The 16,314-nt window shown below is 42.1% G+C and overlaps 1 protein-coding gene across 3 annotated transcripts in view; it reads left to right on the forward strand.

The window, feature by feature from the left end:
• The window catches only part of LOC115175748 (collagen alpha-1(XXII) chain), a 71,011-nt gene that overhangs the window by 7,351 nt on the left and 47,346 nt on the right, over nt 1-16,314 (forward strand). For all 3 annotated transcript variants that reach the window (XM_029735218.1, XM_029735219.1, XM_029735220.1), the window contains exons 4-5: nt 4,021-4,101; nt 9,205-9,316. In XM_029735218.1, the coding sequence (XP_029591078.1) occupies nt 4,021-4,101; nt 9,205-9,316 (193 nt within the window). The remainder of the gene's footprint in view (nt 1-4,020; nt 4,102-9,204; nt 9,317-16,314) is intronic.

Below are 16,314 nucleotides of genomic sequence, written 5' to 3' on the forward strand. Positions count from 1 at the left end.
TCTTGTCCCTCAGCAACAGGCATACAGTATGGTGAACCCCGCAATGCAGATTCAGCTCAACTTGATTAAGACATGCTGCTTTTGCATTGTATATTACTGCTGGTGTATGAGACCTATGAGATACCACTGGGCCAAAAAAATGTAAGGGCTCTGCCCTGCATTGCTTCCATTTTAACTCTGAGGTGGATCTTTAAATTATAGCTGTTGGGCCACAGGCAGAGGGAGTGGCTAGCTCTGCAGTGAGCACAGTGTCAGACCTTCAGTTATGGCTGAATCTTAAAACACAGTGACGCACGGCTGTCCTTTCAAAGCTAGCATTGTAATTGTTGGCCACAATCGGTATATAGTATTACTCCAACCATCTCTTTACAAACTGAATTAAAGACATCCTATAACCACCAGCAAAGCCTATTTGGTTTACATGTTCGGAAATGCTTAAATAAAGGAAAACTCAATACCAAAACTATATTTTGGTATTTGTTTCGTTAGTCAGTTGTTAATATAGTCCCAAAATGTTTTGCATTTCAGCAATCAACTTTTCAAGACATGCAACTTTCACAATATAGCATCTTATGATGCAAAATGCATCATACTGTCTATATTTCTGTATTATATATATATATATATATAGATATATAGATATATAGATATATAGATATATATATATATATCTTGAAAACTTGATTGCTGACATCTAACACATTTTGGGACTATATCAGCAATGGACTAATGAAACAAATACCGAAAGATAGTTTCGGGGTGGAATTTTCCTTTAAAATAAAAGTTTAAAAGTAAAAAGTAAAAAAAAAAAAATCACAAGTAAACTGAACAAGTAAGGATACACAAACTAACAATCAAACAACATAAAACACATCACAGAGATAGAGACCACATCAAATGTAGAAATGATTGGTTGCTTATTTCCTTTTCTGCCACAGTAAACTTATTATGGCAGCCAGGCACGAACACTGTGACACACTGTAGGGATAAAGGGATAAACTGTCTACCTGAATTTTCACAGGCCATTATACACTTGACTCTGCAGTTAGAAAGAACAAGGCATGTCAAGAGACGGAGCCATCCCGTCCATAGTAAAGTTAAAGCCTCCTTAACTCAACAAAGTCCTTTTTATATCCGCAATTAAAGAAAATTACAGGGTCTGATAGTGCATGATCATCAGAGACACAATCTGCTCCGTGGTTTGGGTTTCTGCCTGCTTTACACACACACAAGTTCACATGCACCACACACACGCATGCACACATACACACACATACACACACACACACTTGAGATTAACAATACATTTGGTTATGGGCCGTTAATTCCTCTAATGCCAACTTATCATAGCATCACAGTTCAAAGGCAATAATGTGAGTTAAAACTAAATTCCTCTGGTCTTAATACAACTATGTTGAGGAATTTCAATAATTTCACATTCAGCACCTTTTAGTGTCAGTGTGTCTGCTCTCCTTTCAGTCGTCCTAGCTGACAACTATTTCAGAGATTTTACTAACAGAGATCAATGGAATGAGAATTGGTGTCTCTAACATGCCTGTTTTTGCACATGAACATCCTACAACAAACCATGCAGCATTCCAGGAAAGTAGAGTGAGATGGGCAAAGAAATGTACAGTACATTTACAGTATACCCCCTCTCCAACCAGAGGAGGCTGGTGGGAAGAGCTATAGGAGGCCGGGCTCATTGTAATGGCTGGAATGGATTGTATGGAATGGAGTCAAACATGTGGTTTCATATGTTTGATATGGTTACACGTATTCCGTTCAAGACATTACAATGAGCCCGTCCTCCTATAGCTCCTCCCACCAGCCTCCACTGTCTCCAACTGAGCCACTAGCTTCCATCCCAGTTTGAACATCAGCAGCATTGATACCTGTTACCTCAGCAACAACACAGAGACAAGTCAGGATGGGATCTTCCCTCCTACAAATAAAAAAGACTTCTCTGCCAATGTAAACTAACCCTGAGTGGGGCTGTTGCCTTTCCTATCTGTCACCACTGGCATCACTTGGCCATCCCAGGCCTGTGAGGTATGTATGTGTGTGTGAGTCTAAAATTGTCACTGCTGGGAATGGTGCATGCCTCGCTCCAGTGGCTTGCGAAAGTATTCACCCCCTTGGCATTTTTCCTATTTTGTTGCCTGGAATTAAAATATATTTTTTTGGGGGGGGGTTTATCATTTGATTTACACAACATGCCTACCACTTTGAAGATTGAAAATATGTTTAATTGTGAAACAAACAAGAAGTAAGACAAAAAAATGAAAACTTGAAAGGCAATACTTTGTAGATCCACCTTTTGCAGCAATTACAGCTGCAAGTCTCTTGGGGTATGTCTCTACAAGCTTGGCACATCTAGCCACTGGGATTTTTGCCCATTTTTCAAGGCAAAACTGCTCCAGCTCTTTCAAGTTTGATGGGTTCTGCTGGTGTACAGCAATATTTAAGTCATAACACAGATTCTCAATTGGATTGAGGTTTGGGCTTTGACTAGGCCATTCCAAGACATTTAAATGTTTCCCCTTAAACCACTCGAGTGTTGCTTTAGCAGTATGCTTAGGGTCATTGTCCTGCTGGAAGGCGAACCTCCGTCCCAGTCTCAAATCTCTGGAAGACTGAAACAGGTTTCCCTCAAGAATTTCCCTGTATTTAGCACCAGCCATCATCAACCTTCAATTCTGACCAGTTTCCCAGTCCCTGTCAATGAAAAACATCCCCGCAGCATGATGCAGCCACCATCATACTTCACTATGGGGATGGTATTCTTGGTGATGAGAGGTGTTGGGTTTGCGCCAGACATAGCATTTTCCTTGATGGCCAAAAAGCTCAATTTTAGTCTCATCTGACCAGAGTACCTTCTTCCATATGTTTGGGGAGTCTCCCACATACCTTTATGCTTATTTTTTTCTTCAAGCAATGGCTTTTGTCTGGCCACTCTTCCGTAAAGCCCAGCTCTGTGGAGTGTACGGCTTAAAGTGGTCCCATGGACAGATACTCCAGACTCTGGTGTGGAGCTTTGCAGCTCCTTCAGGGTTATCTTTGTTCTCTTTGTTGCCTCTCTGATTAATGCCCTCCTTGCCTGGTCTGTGAGTTTTGGTGGGCGGCCCTCTTTTGGCAGGTTTGTTGTGGTGCCATATTCTTTCAATTTTTTTATAATGGATTTAATGGTGCTCCATGGGATGTTCAAAGTTTCTGATATTTTTTTATAACCCAACCCTGATCTGTACTTCTCCACAACTTTGTCCCTGACATGTTTGGAGAGCTCCTTGGTCTTCATGGTGCCGCTTGCTTGGTGCTGCCCCTTGCTTAGTGGTGTTGCAGACTCTGGGGCCTTTCAGAACAGGTGTATATATACTGAGATCATGTGACAGATCATGTGACTCAGATTGCACACAAGTGGACTTTATTTAACTAATTATGTGACTTCTGAAGGTAATTGGTTGCATAGATATACATGTAGCACTTTTCCGTGTTTTATTTATTATAATTTTTTTGAAACAAATACTTTTTTTAATTTCACTTCACCAATTTAGACTTGTTTTGTGTATGTCTATTACATGAAATCCAAATAAAAATCAGTTTAAATTACAGGTTGTAATGCAACAGAATAGGAAAAATGCCAAGGGGGATGAATACTTTTGCAAGGCACTGTGCTCCTACTGGAGTATCTACCGATAGTTTCAATGAAGGATCCCGTTTCAGTGGGACACACCCTTCATAACTCCAATCATCTAGTTAAAACTAATGATTATATTGAATGAAAACGATGTAGCTAGGTTTCTAGGATAAGTCAAAGATTGTATTCTGTATAAGATTTATTTTATTATTTCACACTGTGAACATTGATTTGTTGACTACGTGAATCCAAGTGTGCATTCTTGCAGCTTAAGACAAATGACAAAGTGTTAACTTGAATTACTGTATATGGAAGGCGTCTACTGATCAAAATAAGATTCTCTGTTACTCCAATCGAATTCTGCTCTTCTGCTTTCTCCTCAGACGTGCTGTGCCCCAATATGAAGGTCCAACCAGACCGCTTCAAGCCCAACAGTACCAGCTATGGATTGGAGGAAGTTCCAGGTAAAAACTGTTTTTTTTCTCCCCTTTTCACTGATAAACTTTTCTGAATTTTTCACATTCATCTATCAGAATGGTTAAAAGCTAAAATGCCATGTATCTTTCGTCTGACTGCAAGTATCATTGGATCTATGCAATCATGGTGAATAACAACGTCTGAAAATACACAAATACCCGTTTTTCATGAACATTTGTACTAAGACCAGATGGTAAATGAATTGCTAAATTACTTTCTCTACCCTCTCCTCTATCACTTCAGACCTTCCTTCGAGAACACGAAGGAAAAAGTATTTGAACCTAGCCAAAACACAGCTATTCATTTATCCATTTGCTGGAACTAGTTTCCCGTTGTTATAATGTTACAAAAAGTATCAAAGCTTGTACATGCAGCAGCCTACTCCCTAGTGTTGAACCATAGACTTTCCATCCAACTACAAGAGAAGGTGGGACGTTTTGCTAAATGAACACAGACTATATTACAATCTATGACAACTTAAAATGAATTATTATGGTTTAGTTCTGTATTTGCTGGTTATATTAAGGCACCTTAGTAGGTCCAGGTTGTTCTTGTGGTCTCTATTTTCAGTGGCTGAGTATTTACCAGTATTTATATAAAAAAAGAGTTTCTGAGAAATGTGGAGCAGTATTGCTTAACCAGATAGGTAGGATGTTGTCTTACAGTCTAAAGGGATTGGAGTTCCTGTCTACTGTATGCCTCCCACTCACATTCATCATGCTAAGCGGAAAAACAGACATGGACCAGGAGGGATGTCTGACTCCTGCTACAGCCTCTTTACCTGGGGAGAGGAAACTGTCAAACCTAGTGTGAAACGCGTAAAATATCATGAAAGCCGATCAGAAAACAAGTATTGGAGTAATGGCACTGAGATATCTGATCTTAGAGAACATCAAGCAGTGAGAAATGTTAGATTTGCAGGCTGTTCAAAATGATCATTTGCTTCGTAACCTAGCGTGTCAAAGCAGTGTGAATAATTGCAATAACATACTTCAGAGTTTTACTGCTTAATTATTTTTCCTTTACTTCTCCTGAGTGCATGACTACATGCTTGGTGTTAGGACTATCACAGATTTAGGGTCAACTGCTGCAACCTAAATCTTTTCACTCAAAAGTCAAGGTTTTTATACCACCATGTAGTGCAAAAGGCAGAGGAGGCCAATCTCATCTAGCCAAGCAGTAACATCCAATTCAAATATTGAACTAATAATAGTTTTCAAATAAGACTGATTAGCTAAATGAGGTGTTACTGCATGGCTGGAACAAAAGCCTGCACACAAGCCCTTAGCAGATAAGACCCCTGGGGGAGTACTCTAGGGCATTCGGGGACTGAGTCCTAACTCAGTCATGTGGAGCTACACATTGAAACAGCTTTTCAGCAAAGTTCAGGAAAACCCTATCTGGGGAAAAACAGAGGTTTAACAACGTGGGTTGTAAACCTGTCTGAGAAGCTGAGGCCTTCTGGCAGAGCTGCTGTTTGTTCCTGGTGTTTGAAATGACAGTTCCTCCGGGGGTTTCCACTGACTAGACTGGATACATCACATCCTGTAGTAGACAACACCAGTGCTAATTATGTGGCTGGACCTTTACTATAAACTGCAATATAAAGAGGAAGAAATATGGATAAATCACTAGAACTATGCAGCCAAAGTTGTTTGAAGATGCTTCACATTCACAACTACAATACATGTGTTGTTATAAAGTCCCTTTGGATAAAAGTGTCTCTTAAATGGCAAGTACCGTAATTTCCGGACTATAAGCTGCAACTTTTTTCCCAGGCTTTGAACCTCGCGGCTTAAACAATGACGCGGCTAATATAATGATTTTTCCCGCTTTCAATTTTTTTTCTTCCAAAAAAACACATTCTGTGACGTGCTCAGTTTTTTGGCGGCATGAAGCTTTCATTAGACCAATGAAATTGCCGAACGGGTTAAGGTCAAACAACGTTTCTGTTTACTGTTTAGATTAAATCGAGCGCTCTCAAACTTCCCATCATTCTGATTACTGTAGTCATTTTGTCACCCTCATCATGGCAAAGACACGGAGAAATGCATATGATGCAGCTTTCAAGTTGAAGGCGATTGATCTGGCTGTTGGAAAAGGAAATAGAACTGCTGCACGGGAGCTTGGTCTTAATGAGTTGATGATAAGACGTTGGAAACAGCAGCGTGAGGAATTGACTCAGTGCAAAAAGACAACTAAAGCTTACTGCTAATTTAAATTTTTTTTTTACAAGCCGTGTTCCGTTAAAGCCTATTTATTTTTGTTACAAGCCGTGTTTCGTTAAAGCCTATTTATTTTTGTTACAAGCCGTGTTTCGTTAAAGCCTGTGTAAAGTCCATTTGTTTCAATGTACCGGTAGGCACCTGCGACTTATAGACATGTGCGGCTTATTTATGTTCAAAATAAAAAATACATTTAAATTCAGTGGGTGCGGCTTATATTCAGGTGCGCTTAATAGTCCGGAAATTACGGTATGTTTTATTTCATACACAGTATATTACATTTAGCTGAATTGTTCAGGCAGATCTCAGTGTGGTCTTGATTGATTGGCAGATATGGGTTAATCCACACACACACACACACACACACACACACACACACACACACACACACACACACACACACACACACACACACACACACACACACACACACACACACACACACACACACACACACACACACACACACACACACCACTGTATTTGTGGCTTTTCTGTTGGAGCTTAAACTAAATGGAGCCACAGCCTTATTCTGGCCTCCCTAGATATCAGGCTCTAGGTTTGTCTGTTTAATAGATGTACTGCCAGAGGACATTAAACTCCACTTGTTAAAAGGCAGATGTCTTAAATACGCTCCTATTTGCAATTATGTCATTGGTGCTCCAATGGAACAGCTGTGTGTGTGTGTGTGTGTGTGTGTGTGTGTGTGTGTGTGTGTGTGTGTGTGTGTGTGTGTGGTTTCCAGGGTTAGCCACCCACCATATGAATGTGGTTTGGAGAGGACACACCCTTTTAAACAACAATCAAGTCACTATGGCAATGCTAGCAGGGCCCAAGAACCAGGGGCAGGGAGTTTACTAATGCTGCCTGCTATCCATCTGATCTCAGTACTGCAGCCCATGGTCCTGTTGTTCTGTAAATACAGTCTGGCATAATTCACCATAAAAGTGGGTAAAATTGCATTTGCACTGTTTGTTTGACTTAGGACCAGCTTGAATAACCTGCTGTTTCATCCTATGAATGCAGATATCATTCATAAGTTATAGTCTAGTCTAGACGGCAGTTTGCTATGAATGCTACAGAGAATCACTCTTGAGAGAGTTTTAATCAGGCTACAGTACACGTTTTCTCAGCTAGATTTGAATCACATTTCCCATATGGACATGATTCAGAAGAAATATGTCTTGTGAATGTCAGTATGTGATACTTAACATTGCTCAGGGGGCAGTTAAGTTCCATTATGAAGGCGGTAGTGTGAGAGTGCTACTGAAGCGTACAGGCAGGTGGCAAAGCACACAGGCTGCAGATACACCATCAGCAACAAACAAACAAATGACCTTAAAACATACAGGTGCCCCAATAGCCCTGTCATAGCATGCTGTTGGATAACTGTCGAAGTGACCCCATAACCCCTCAACTGTCTACTTCATCTCTACTTCATCTATCTACTTCATCTCACAGCAAGGAAGTGCCAAATACTCAGACAGTCAGACAGACAGGTCTAATGGTCTGTGGGGTTAGCTGCCCCGCCCCACCCCGCCTAGACAATTATGGTAGGGGAAACACTTTGAGATCAGATGTAATCTGGGTGGGTCATGGTCAAGGAGGTACCCAACTACCCGTAATCTAGCTGTGAGGTTTTTTATAGCTCTGTTTTCTCTTCTGTCATCGTGCTGCACTGTGGAAATACTCTCCGTGCTCTGTGCACTCCTTGAGTCCGGTGGCTTTATGGACGAGTCGGGCTGTAGCACAGACCTGTAATTTGGATTGGCAGAGGATGCTGTATAATCATCATCCTCCAAAAAGTTATTCTGAACAGCCAGAGACGGCCAATGGGTCGACCTGGCTCTGTGGGGAACGCCAAATGAGTGCAGTGACTGGGAAAGAGAAAGACACAATGCATTCTTTTGATCCGGACAGATGGTAACATCTGAGCGCTGGGCTAGGCTGCCGTGATCGTCGGTTCATAATTACACACAGTGGGGATATCATGGTCGACAGTCTATGGTTCTATGGTTCTCTGCTGACTCTTCTCAGTATTTATCTATCTCTCAACACTCAGATGTAAATGAGTTAGGCATACTGGGTGACTAAAAGGGTTCCTCGCTCTGATTGGTGATAGCACTAGTCAATCTCGCCACTTGTTCAATAGGATTGCTGAATGGTCGGAGACCCTACATCTAAACCAGTCTGGCAAGTCAAATGGCTACTCTAGCAGTCAATTAGTGGGTAAGAGGATTTCCTTCTGTCTGTAACTTTTATTTTCTAAGGGGCCTCCCGAGTGGCGCAGCGGTCTAAGGCACTGCATTTCAGTGCTAGAGTTGTCCCTACAGATCGGGTTCGATCCCGGGCTGTGTTGCAGCCAGCCGTGACCTGGAGACCCATGAGGCGGCCCACAATTGGCTCAGCGTCGGCCGGGTTAGGGGAGGGTTGGGATGTCCTTCTCCCATCGTGTTCTAGCGACTCCTTGTGGCTCTCTCTCTGCTCTCTCTCTCTGCTCTCTCTCTCTGCTCTCTCTCTGCTCTCTCTCTCTGCTCTCTCTCTGATCTCTCTCTCTCAACCCCCCAAATTGAACTGTATCAATCTGACTAGCTAGTAAGGATACACACACACACATATATATATATATATATTGTGAGAAACGGTATACAGTAAATATCATTGATCTACTTGGGTATCTGTCTGTCAGGCATGTTCAACCTATAGCTCTTTTTGATGGGTTCCAGTGAGTTGATCTGGCCTTATCGTGATCAGTGCTCCCTCTGGTGGTGATCAGAAGAAGGTTCTACAAACCACTTCAATTGTTTGATTTGCTCAGCTACAACTCGAGGCTAATCCTGTTATTTTCTATCCCGTCTGTTGCAGGGTTCGACCTGATGGAATACTTCAAGGTGGAAAACATACTGGGACCAAGGTTTGATGAGGGCCAGAGCTCCTACGTTCGACTTGGGACCATGCCTATTGTACAACAGACAGAGTGAGTGAACAATTCTTTATTTGCTGTGACAAGTAGGGCTACATTTAATTCCCAGGCTGCGGCTTACATTGATTGATTGAGTTGAGTTGCTGACAGGTCTTCCATCACAATCTTCCTATCCTAATACAAAGTGAAGACACATTTCAGCTGTTGGAGGGCAGTGGAAGTCTATAAAAAAACGCTTCTTTATTGATAACACCAACACGTTTCTACCTTTAGGTTTACACAGGCAGCCCAATTCTGATCTTTTTTTCTACTAATTGGTCTTTTTACCAATCAGATCAGCTCTTTGACGATATCAGAATTGGGCTGCTTGTGTAAACGCTTTTATAGGCTACATTTGAAAATGGCCTCCAATGGGTTCAGGGGTTATGATACTGATGGTTTTTATGGCTGTGGCTAGCAGCATACCTTAATTTATTTGCCGCTTCGGGGATAACATTGCATTTAAACATAACACGTTGGGGGTGATGAAACAACAGAGCCCCATTCATTTTCAATGGAGGGAAGTGAAGTGCGTGGGGGACCATTGGGGAAAGCTGAACTTTATGCAAATACTCTACGATATCGTAACGCTACTGACCAATCAAAGCTCACTATAGCTTCCAGACCCTACTGGATACCTAGCACTACCTAGCTTGCTAGCATCCACATGAGATTATAGCTAGAGTGGCTATCCGAATAACTGTTGTTGACACCTAGAGCATTTTAGCTAAGCTTAAACCTAACCCTTTTCATAACCTTAACCTCATTCTCCTAACCTACTATGCTAATTCTCCTAACCTGCTGCGTTAATTCTACTAACCTGCTACGTGAAGTCACTTCTCTCCGTAGCTGGGTACGCTTAGCTACAGTTGTCAACAAATCATCAGTCTCGACACACCATCAGTATCATCACACCTGTAATAATAGTTTTCATCAACTTCCACTGCTTTCCAAGAGTTGCCCAATTTCATCTTCACTTCAGTTCACTCCTCAGTTTTAGTGATGGGTCCCGAACAAACAAGTCTTTTTGAATGGTCCTTGCTACCCGGGACCTTGGGACATCCCTACCACTTTGAAGTTGACATTTAAAATGGTTAAGGTAAGGGTTAGGGTTAGATTATGGTTAGGGTAAGGGTAAGGGTTAGGGTTAGGGTTTAGGGTAGGGATATCCAAAGGATCCGGTTAGCACTACCTCTTTTTGAATGGCTCTGTCACGTCCTGGCCAGTATATAGGTTAATTGTTTTGTAGTTTGGTCAGGGCGTGACAGAGGGTATTTGTTTTATGTGGTTCAGGGTGGTGTGTTTTGTTAAAAGGGTGTTTGTTTTAGTAATTCCGGGTGTTGGTTTATGTTTAGGTATTTCTATGGGGAGTCTAGTGAATGTATGTCTATGTTTGGTTAATTGGGGTTAGGACTCTCAGTTGAAGGCAGGTGTTGTCTATCTGCCTTTGATTGAGAGTCTCATATAGTAGGGTGTGTTTGTGTTTGGGATTTGTGGGTGATTGTTCTGTGTTCAGCCCTAGGCTTTGCCAGACTGTGTTGTTGTTGTTGTTGTTGTTGTTGTTGTTGTTGTTGTTGTTGTTGTTGTTGTTGTTCTTCGTTCGTTTTCGTGTTTTGTTTGTTTTGGAGTGTTCATTTTTTGTAGTTAATAAAAGTCGAAATGAGCATACACGTACCTGCTGCATTTTGGTCCTCATTCACCGACGACAACCGTGACAGAATCACCCACCACCAAAGGACCAAGCAGCAGAGGAAGGAGCGGAGGAATTACGAGTTGGACTGGCGGGAGAAGTGGACTTGGGAGGAAGTTCTGGACGGGGCCGGACCTTGGCATCAGGCTGGGGAGTATCGCCGCCCGCAGTGGGAAATAGAAGCAGCCAAGGCAGAGAGGCGGTGGTACGAGGCCAGAGACGCGCTGAGGGAGAAGCACAAGAGGCACCCCCAATAAAAAATTTTGGGGGGCACACGGGTAGTTTGGCTAGGCGAAGGAAGAGCCGGAAGCCAGCTACCCGTGGTTATATGGAGGAGCGTATGAGGTGGGGAGCGCCATGTTTTGCTGAGAAGCGCACTATCTCACCCATACGCACGCACAGTCCGGTGCGAGTTATTCCAGCCCCTCGCAGGTGCCGTGCTAGAGCGGGCATCCAGCCTGGTAGGAGGATGCCTGCGCAGCGCATCTGGTCGCCGGTACGCCTCCGAGGACCAGGCTACCCAACTCCCGCTCTACGCACGGCTACCATCAGGCCCCTGCACAGCCCAGTCTGCCCTGTACGAGCACTCCGCTCGTACAGGGCTACTAGTTCCATCCAGCCAAGGCGGGTTGTGCAGGAGGTAAGATCTAGACCGGCTGTGCGCCTCCATAGCCCTGGGTTTCCAGCTCCTGTCTCTCGTGCGGACCCGGAAGTGCGTCCACCCAGTCCGACTCGTCCTGTTCCCGCTCCCCGCACTAAACGGCAAGTGCGTAAACCCAGCCTCGCCAGTCAACAGTCGTCGGAGCTGCCCGCCAGTCAACAGTCGTCGGAGCTGCCCGCCAGTCAACAGTCGTCGGAGCTGCCCGCCAGTCAACAGTCGTCGGAGCTGCCCGCCAGTCAACAGTCGTCGGAGCTGCCCGTCAGTCAACAGTCGTCGGAGCTGCCCGTCAGTCAACAGTCGCCGGAGTGGTCAGACTGCGCTGAACTGCCGGAGTGGCCAGACTGCGCTGAACTGCCGGAGTGGCCAGACTGCGCTGAACTGCCGGAGTGGCCAGACTGCGCTGAACTGCCGGAGTGGCCAGACTGCCCTGAACTGCCGGAGTGGCCAGACTGCCCTGAACTGCCGGAGTGGCCAGACTGCCCTGAACTGCCGGAGTGGCCAGACTGCCCTGAACTGCCGGAGTGGCCAGACTGCCCTGACCTGCCGGAGTGGCCAGACTGCCCTGACCTGCCGGAGTGGCCAGACTGCCCTGAACGTCCCGAGTGGCCAGACTGCCCAGACTGTCCCGAGTTGCCAGACTGTCCCGAGTTGCCAGACTGCCCAGACTGTCCCGAGTTGCCAGACTGCCCAGACTGTCCCGAGCTGCCAGACTGCCCAGACAGCCTGGAACGGCCTGAGCCGGAGCCACCTCCAAAAAATAGGTGGGTTGGGGAGGGGGGGTGTAGCACAGTGCCGTCGTTGACGGCAGCCACCCTCCCTTCCCTCCCTTTAGTAAGGGGGAAATTTTATTTTGGGTATTGTTTGGGGGTATTTTTTATTTTTTTTGTTAAGGTGCTTTTTTTTTTTGTTAAGCACCTTTAAGGGGGGGGTACTGTCACGTCCTGGCCAGTATATAAGGTTAATTGTTTTGTAGTTTGGTCAGGGCGTGACAGAGGGTATTTGTTTTATGTGGTTCAGGGTGGTGTGTTTTGTTAAAAGGGTGTTTGTTTTAGTAATTCCGGGTGTTGGTTTATGTTTAGGTATTTCTATGGGGAGTCTAGTGAATGTATGTCTATGTTTGGTTAATTGGGGTTGGGACTCTCAGTTGAAGGCAGGTGTTGTCTATCTGCCTTTGATTGAGAGTCTCATATAGTAGGGTGTGTTTGTGTTTGGGATTTGTGGGTGATTGTTCTGTGTTCAGCCCTAGGCTTTGCCAGACTGTGTTGTTGTTGTTGTTGTTGTTGTTGTTGTTGTTGTTGTTGTTGTTGTTGTTGTTGTTGTTGTTGTTGTTGTTGTTGTTGTTGTTGTTGTTGTTGTTGTTGTTGTTGTTGTTGTTGTTGTTGTTGTTGTTGTTGTTGTTTGTTGTTCGTTCGTTTTCGTGTTTTGTTTGTTTTGGAGTGTTCATTTTTTGTAGTTAATAAAAGTCGAAATGAGCATACACGTACCTGCTGCATTTTGGTCCTCATTCACCGACGACAACCGTGACAGGCTCTTTATGGTGAATGTTAGGAACCGAATCGCATCGGTGAAAGAGTCGTTCATTTGACTACTTGATTTGCATACTGATTTGCATATTTGCATTAAGCATTTTGAGCCATGTGGGAGCCAAATTATGCTATTATTTTATGTGAACGCAGCCAGATGATGCCGCTCACCGAAAAAACTCGGAATGCCCATCACTACTCAATTCATGTGCACCATGGTTGGCGAGTGAGGAGGGTGCAGTGTTCCCAATTCGGTTTATCCTAATAGAAAAGATAAATGCTGCACACATTACAGATTAAACAGTTGGATTTGTTATGCTATATGTCTTTGAGTAGCTATCAAAGCAACACGTTTTTCTAAATTTACTTGTGAGGGATTTAGGATGCAAATGCCCATTTTGCCCGTCATTGGTTGCTTTTCACAATAAATGGTTGATTGGTGTGAAGTTGGTTGCCCCTTGTACCACCAACAGTTGCTGAATATTGAGGTGACAGGCAGCCTTGGCCTACTTTTTAACCATTCATTATGAAAGTTGACGGAAATGGCACGAATCCTGCAACTTCTTGTGGAGCAAGCCACAAGGCGATGCCAGACACAGCACAGGTGTGATATTTAGCATAGACGGTTTGGTTGTTGAGCAACAAAATCGTGCATAACTACTGTATGGGGAAAAACACACCGGGTTGGCTTAGATTGTTGACAACATGTCAACTATATTTTGTCTCCAAATGTTTACTGAAAACATAAATACATTTGCACAATGAGCACTTGTTGTCTCTCAAATACATCGTTACAGTTTTTGGTTAGCGAGCTATTGAATCTTAGTCTTATCAGCATAGAGATGCCATGAGTAAAAACACCTCAAAACAGGCATCAATGACAAGATACAACAAGCTGAAACAAGCCACATACGATTCCTCACATGGCAGCTTCTTGTCATTGTTTCTAGAGATCTGACCTTTCAGAGTCATAACACCACACATCCTTCTGCCTCATCGATGCGCGGGCATCATATTCGTGACTTGTCAGCTTACTCGTCTATACCAATGATGTATATAAACCCTGGTTCTGACTAGAGAGAGTACAGCTACGACCGGAAGTGACTTTTTCATAGCAGGTTAGGAGAATTTACGCAGCAGGTTAAGATGAGTAACGTGACAGGTTAAGAGACTGAGGTTATGAAAATTGTTAGCTAACATGCTCTCCTAACCTACTATGAAAAGTCACTTCCAGTTGTAGCTGTACTCCATCTAGTTCCAACCATGAATTCTTTTTATTTTGTTTAGCTCGCATAATATAATTTAAAAGTATGCATTACAGTGTTTGTAATATAATAAATGTGTCAACAACGAATCTAGACATAATCAGTTATCTAATGTAGACATGATCAGTTATCTAATGTTGACATGATCAGTCATCTAATGTAGACATAATCAGTTATCTAATGTAGACATGATCAGTTATCTAATGTTGACATGATCAGTCATCTAATGTAGACATAATCAGTTATCTAATGTAGACATGATCAGTTATCTAATGTAGACATGATCAGTTATCTAATGTTGACATGATCAGTTATCTAATGTAGACATAATCAGTTATCTAATGTAGACATGATCAGTTATCTAATGTAGAAGTGATCAGTTATCTAATGTATACATGATCAGTTATCTAATGTAGACATGGTCAGTCATCTAATGTTGACATGTTCAGTCATCTAATGTAGACATAATCAGTTATCTAATGTAGACATAATCAGTTATCTAATGTAGACATGATCAGTTATCTAATGTAGACATAATCAGTTATCTAATGTAGACATAATCAGTTATCTAATGTAGACATGATCAGTTATCTAATGTAGAAGTGATCAGTTATCTAATGTATACATGATCAGTTATCTAATGTAGACATGGTCAGTCATCTAATGTTGACATGTTCAGTCATCTAATGTAGACATAATCAGTTATCTAATGTAGACATAATCAGTTATCTAATGTAGACATGATCAGTTATCTAATGTAGACATGGTCAGTCATCTAATGTTGACATGTTCAGTCATCTAATGTAGACATAATCAGTTATCTAATGTAGACATAATCAGTTATCTAATGTAGACATGATCAGTTATCTAATGTAGACATGGTCAGTCATCTAATGTTGACATGTTCAGTCATCTAATGTAGACATAATCAGTTATCTAATGTAGACATAATCAGTTATCTAATGTAGACATGATCAGTTATCTAATGTAGAAGTGATCAGTTATCTAATGTTGACATGATCAGTTATCTAATGTAGACATGGTCAGTCATCTAATGTTGACATGATCAGTCATCTAATGTAGACATGATCAGTTATCTAATGTAGACATGATCAGTTATCTAATGTAGACATGATCAGTTATCTAATGTAGACATGATCAGTCATCTAATGTAGATGTGATCAGTTATCTAATGTAGACATGATCAGTTATCTAATGTAGACATGGTCAGTCATCTAATGTTGACATGATCAGTCATCTAATGTAGACATGATCAGTCATCTAATGTAGACATGATCAGTTATCTAATGTAGACATGATCAGTTATCTAATGTTGACATGATCAGTCATCTAATGTAGACATGATCAGTTATCTAATGTAGACATGATCAGTTATCTAATGTAGACGTGATCAGTTATCTAATGTAGACGTGATCAGTCATCTAATGTAGAAGTGATCAGTTATCTAATGTATACATGATCAGTTATCTAATGTAGACATGGTCAGTCATCTAATGTTGACATGTTCAGTCATCTAATGTAGACATAATCAGTTATCTAATGTAGACATAATCAGTTATCTAATGTAGACATGATCAGTTATCTAATGTAGACATAATCAGTTATCTAATGTATACATGATCAGTTATCTAATGTAGACATGGTCAGTCATCTAATGTTGACATGTTCAGTTATCTAATGTAGACATAATCAGTTATCTAATGTAGACATAATCAGTTATCTAATGTAGACATGATCAGTTATCTAATGTAGAAGTGATCAGTTATCTAATGTATACATGATCAGTTATCTAATGTAGACATGGTCAGTCATCTAATGTTGACATGTTCAGTCATCTAATGTAGACATAATCA

This window comes from Salmo trutta, chromosome 36 (genome assembly GCF_901001165.1).
Source record: "Salmo trutta chromosome 36, fSalTru1.1, whole genome shotgun sequence".
NCBI classification, from domain to species: Eukaryota; Metazoa; Chordata; class Actinopteri; order Salmoniformes; family Salmonidae; genus Salmo; species Salmo trutta.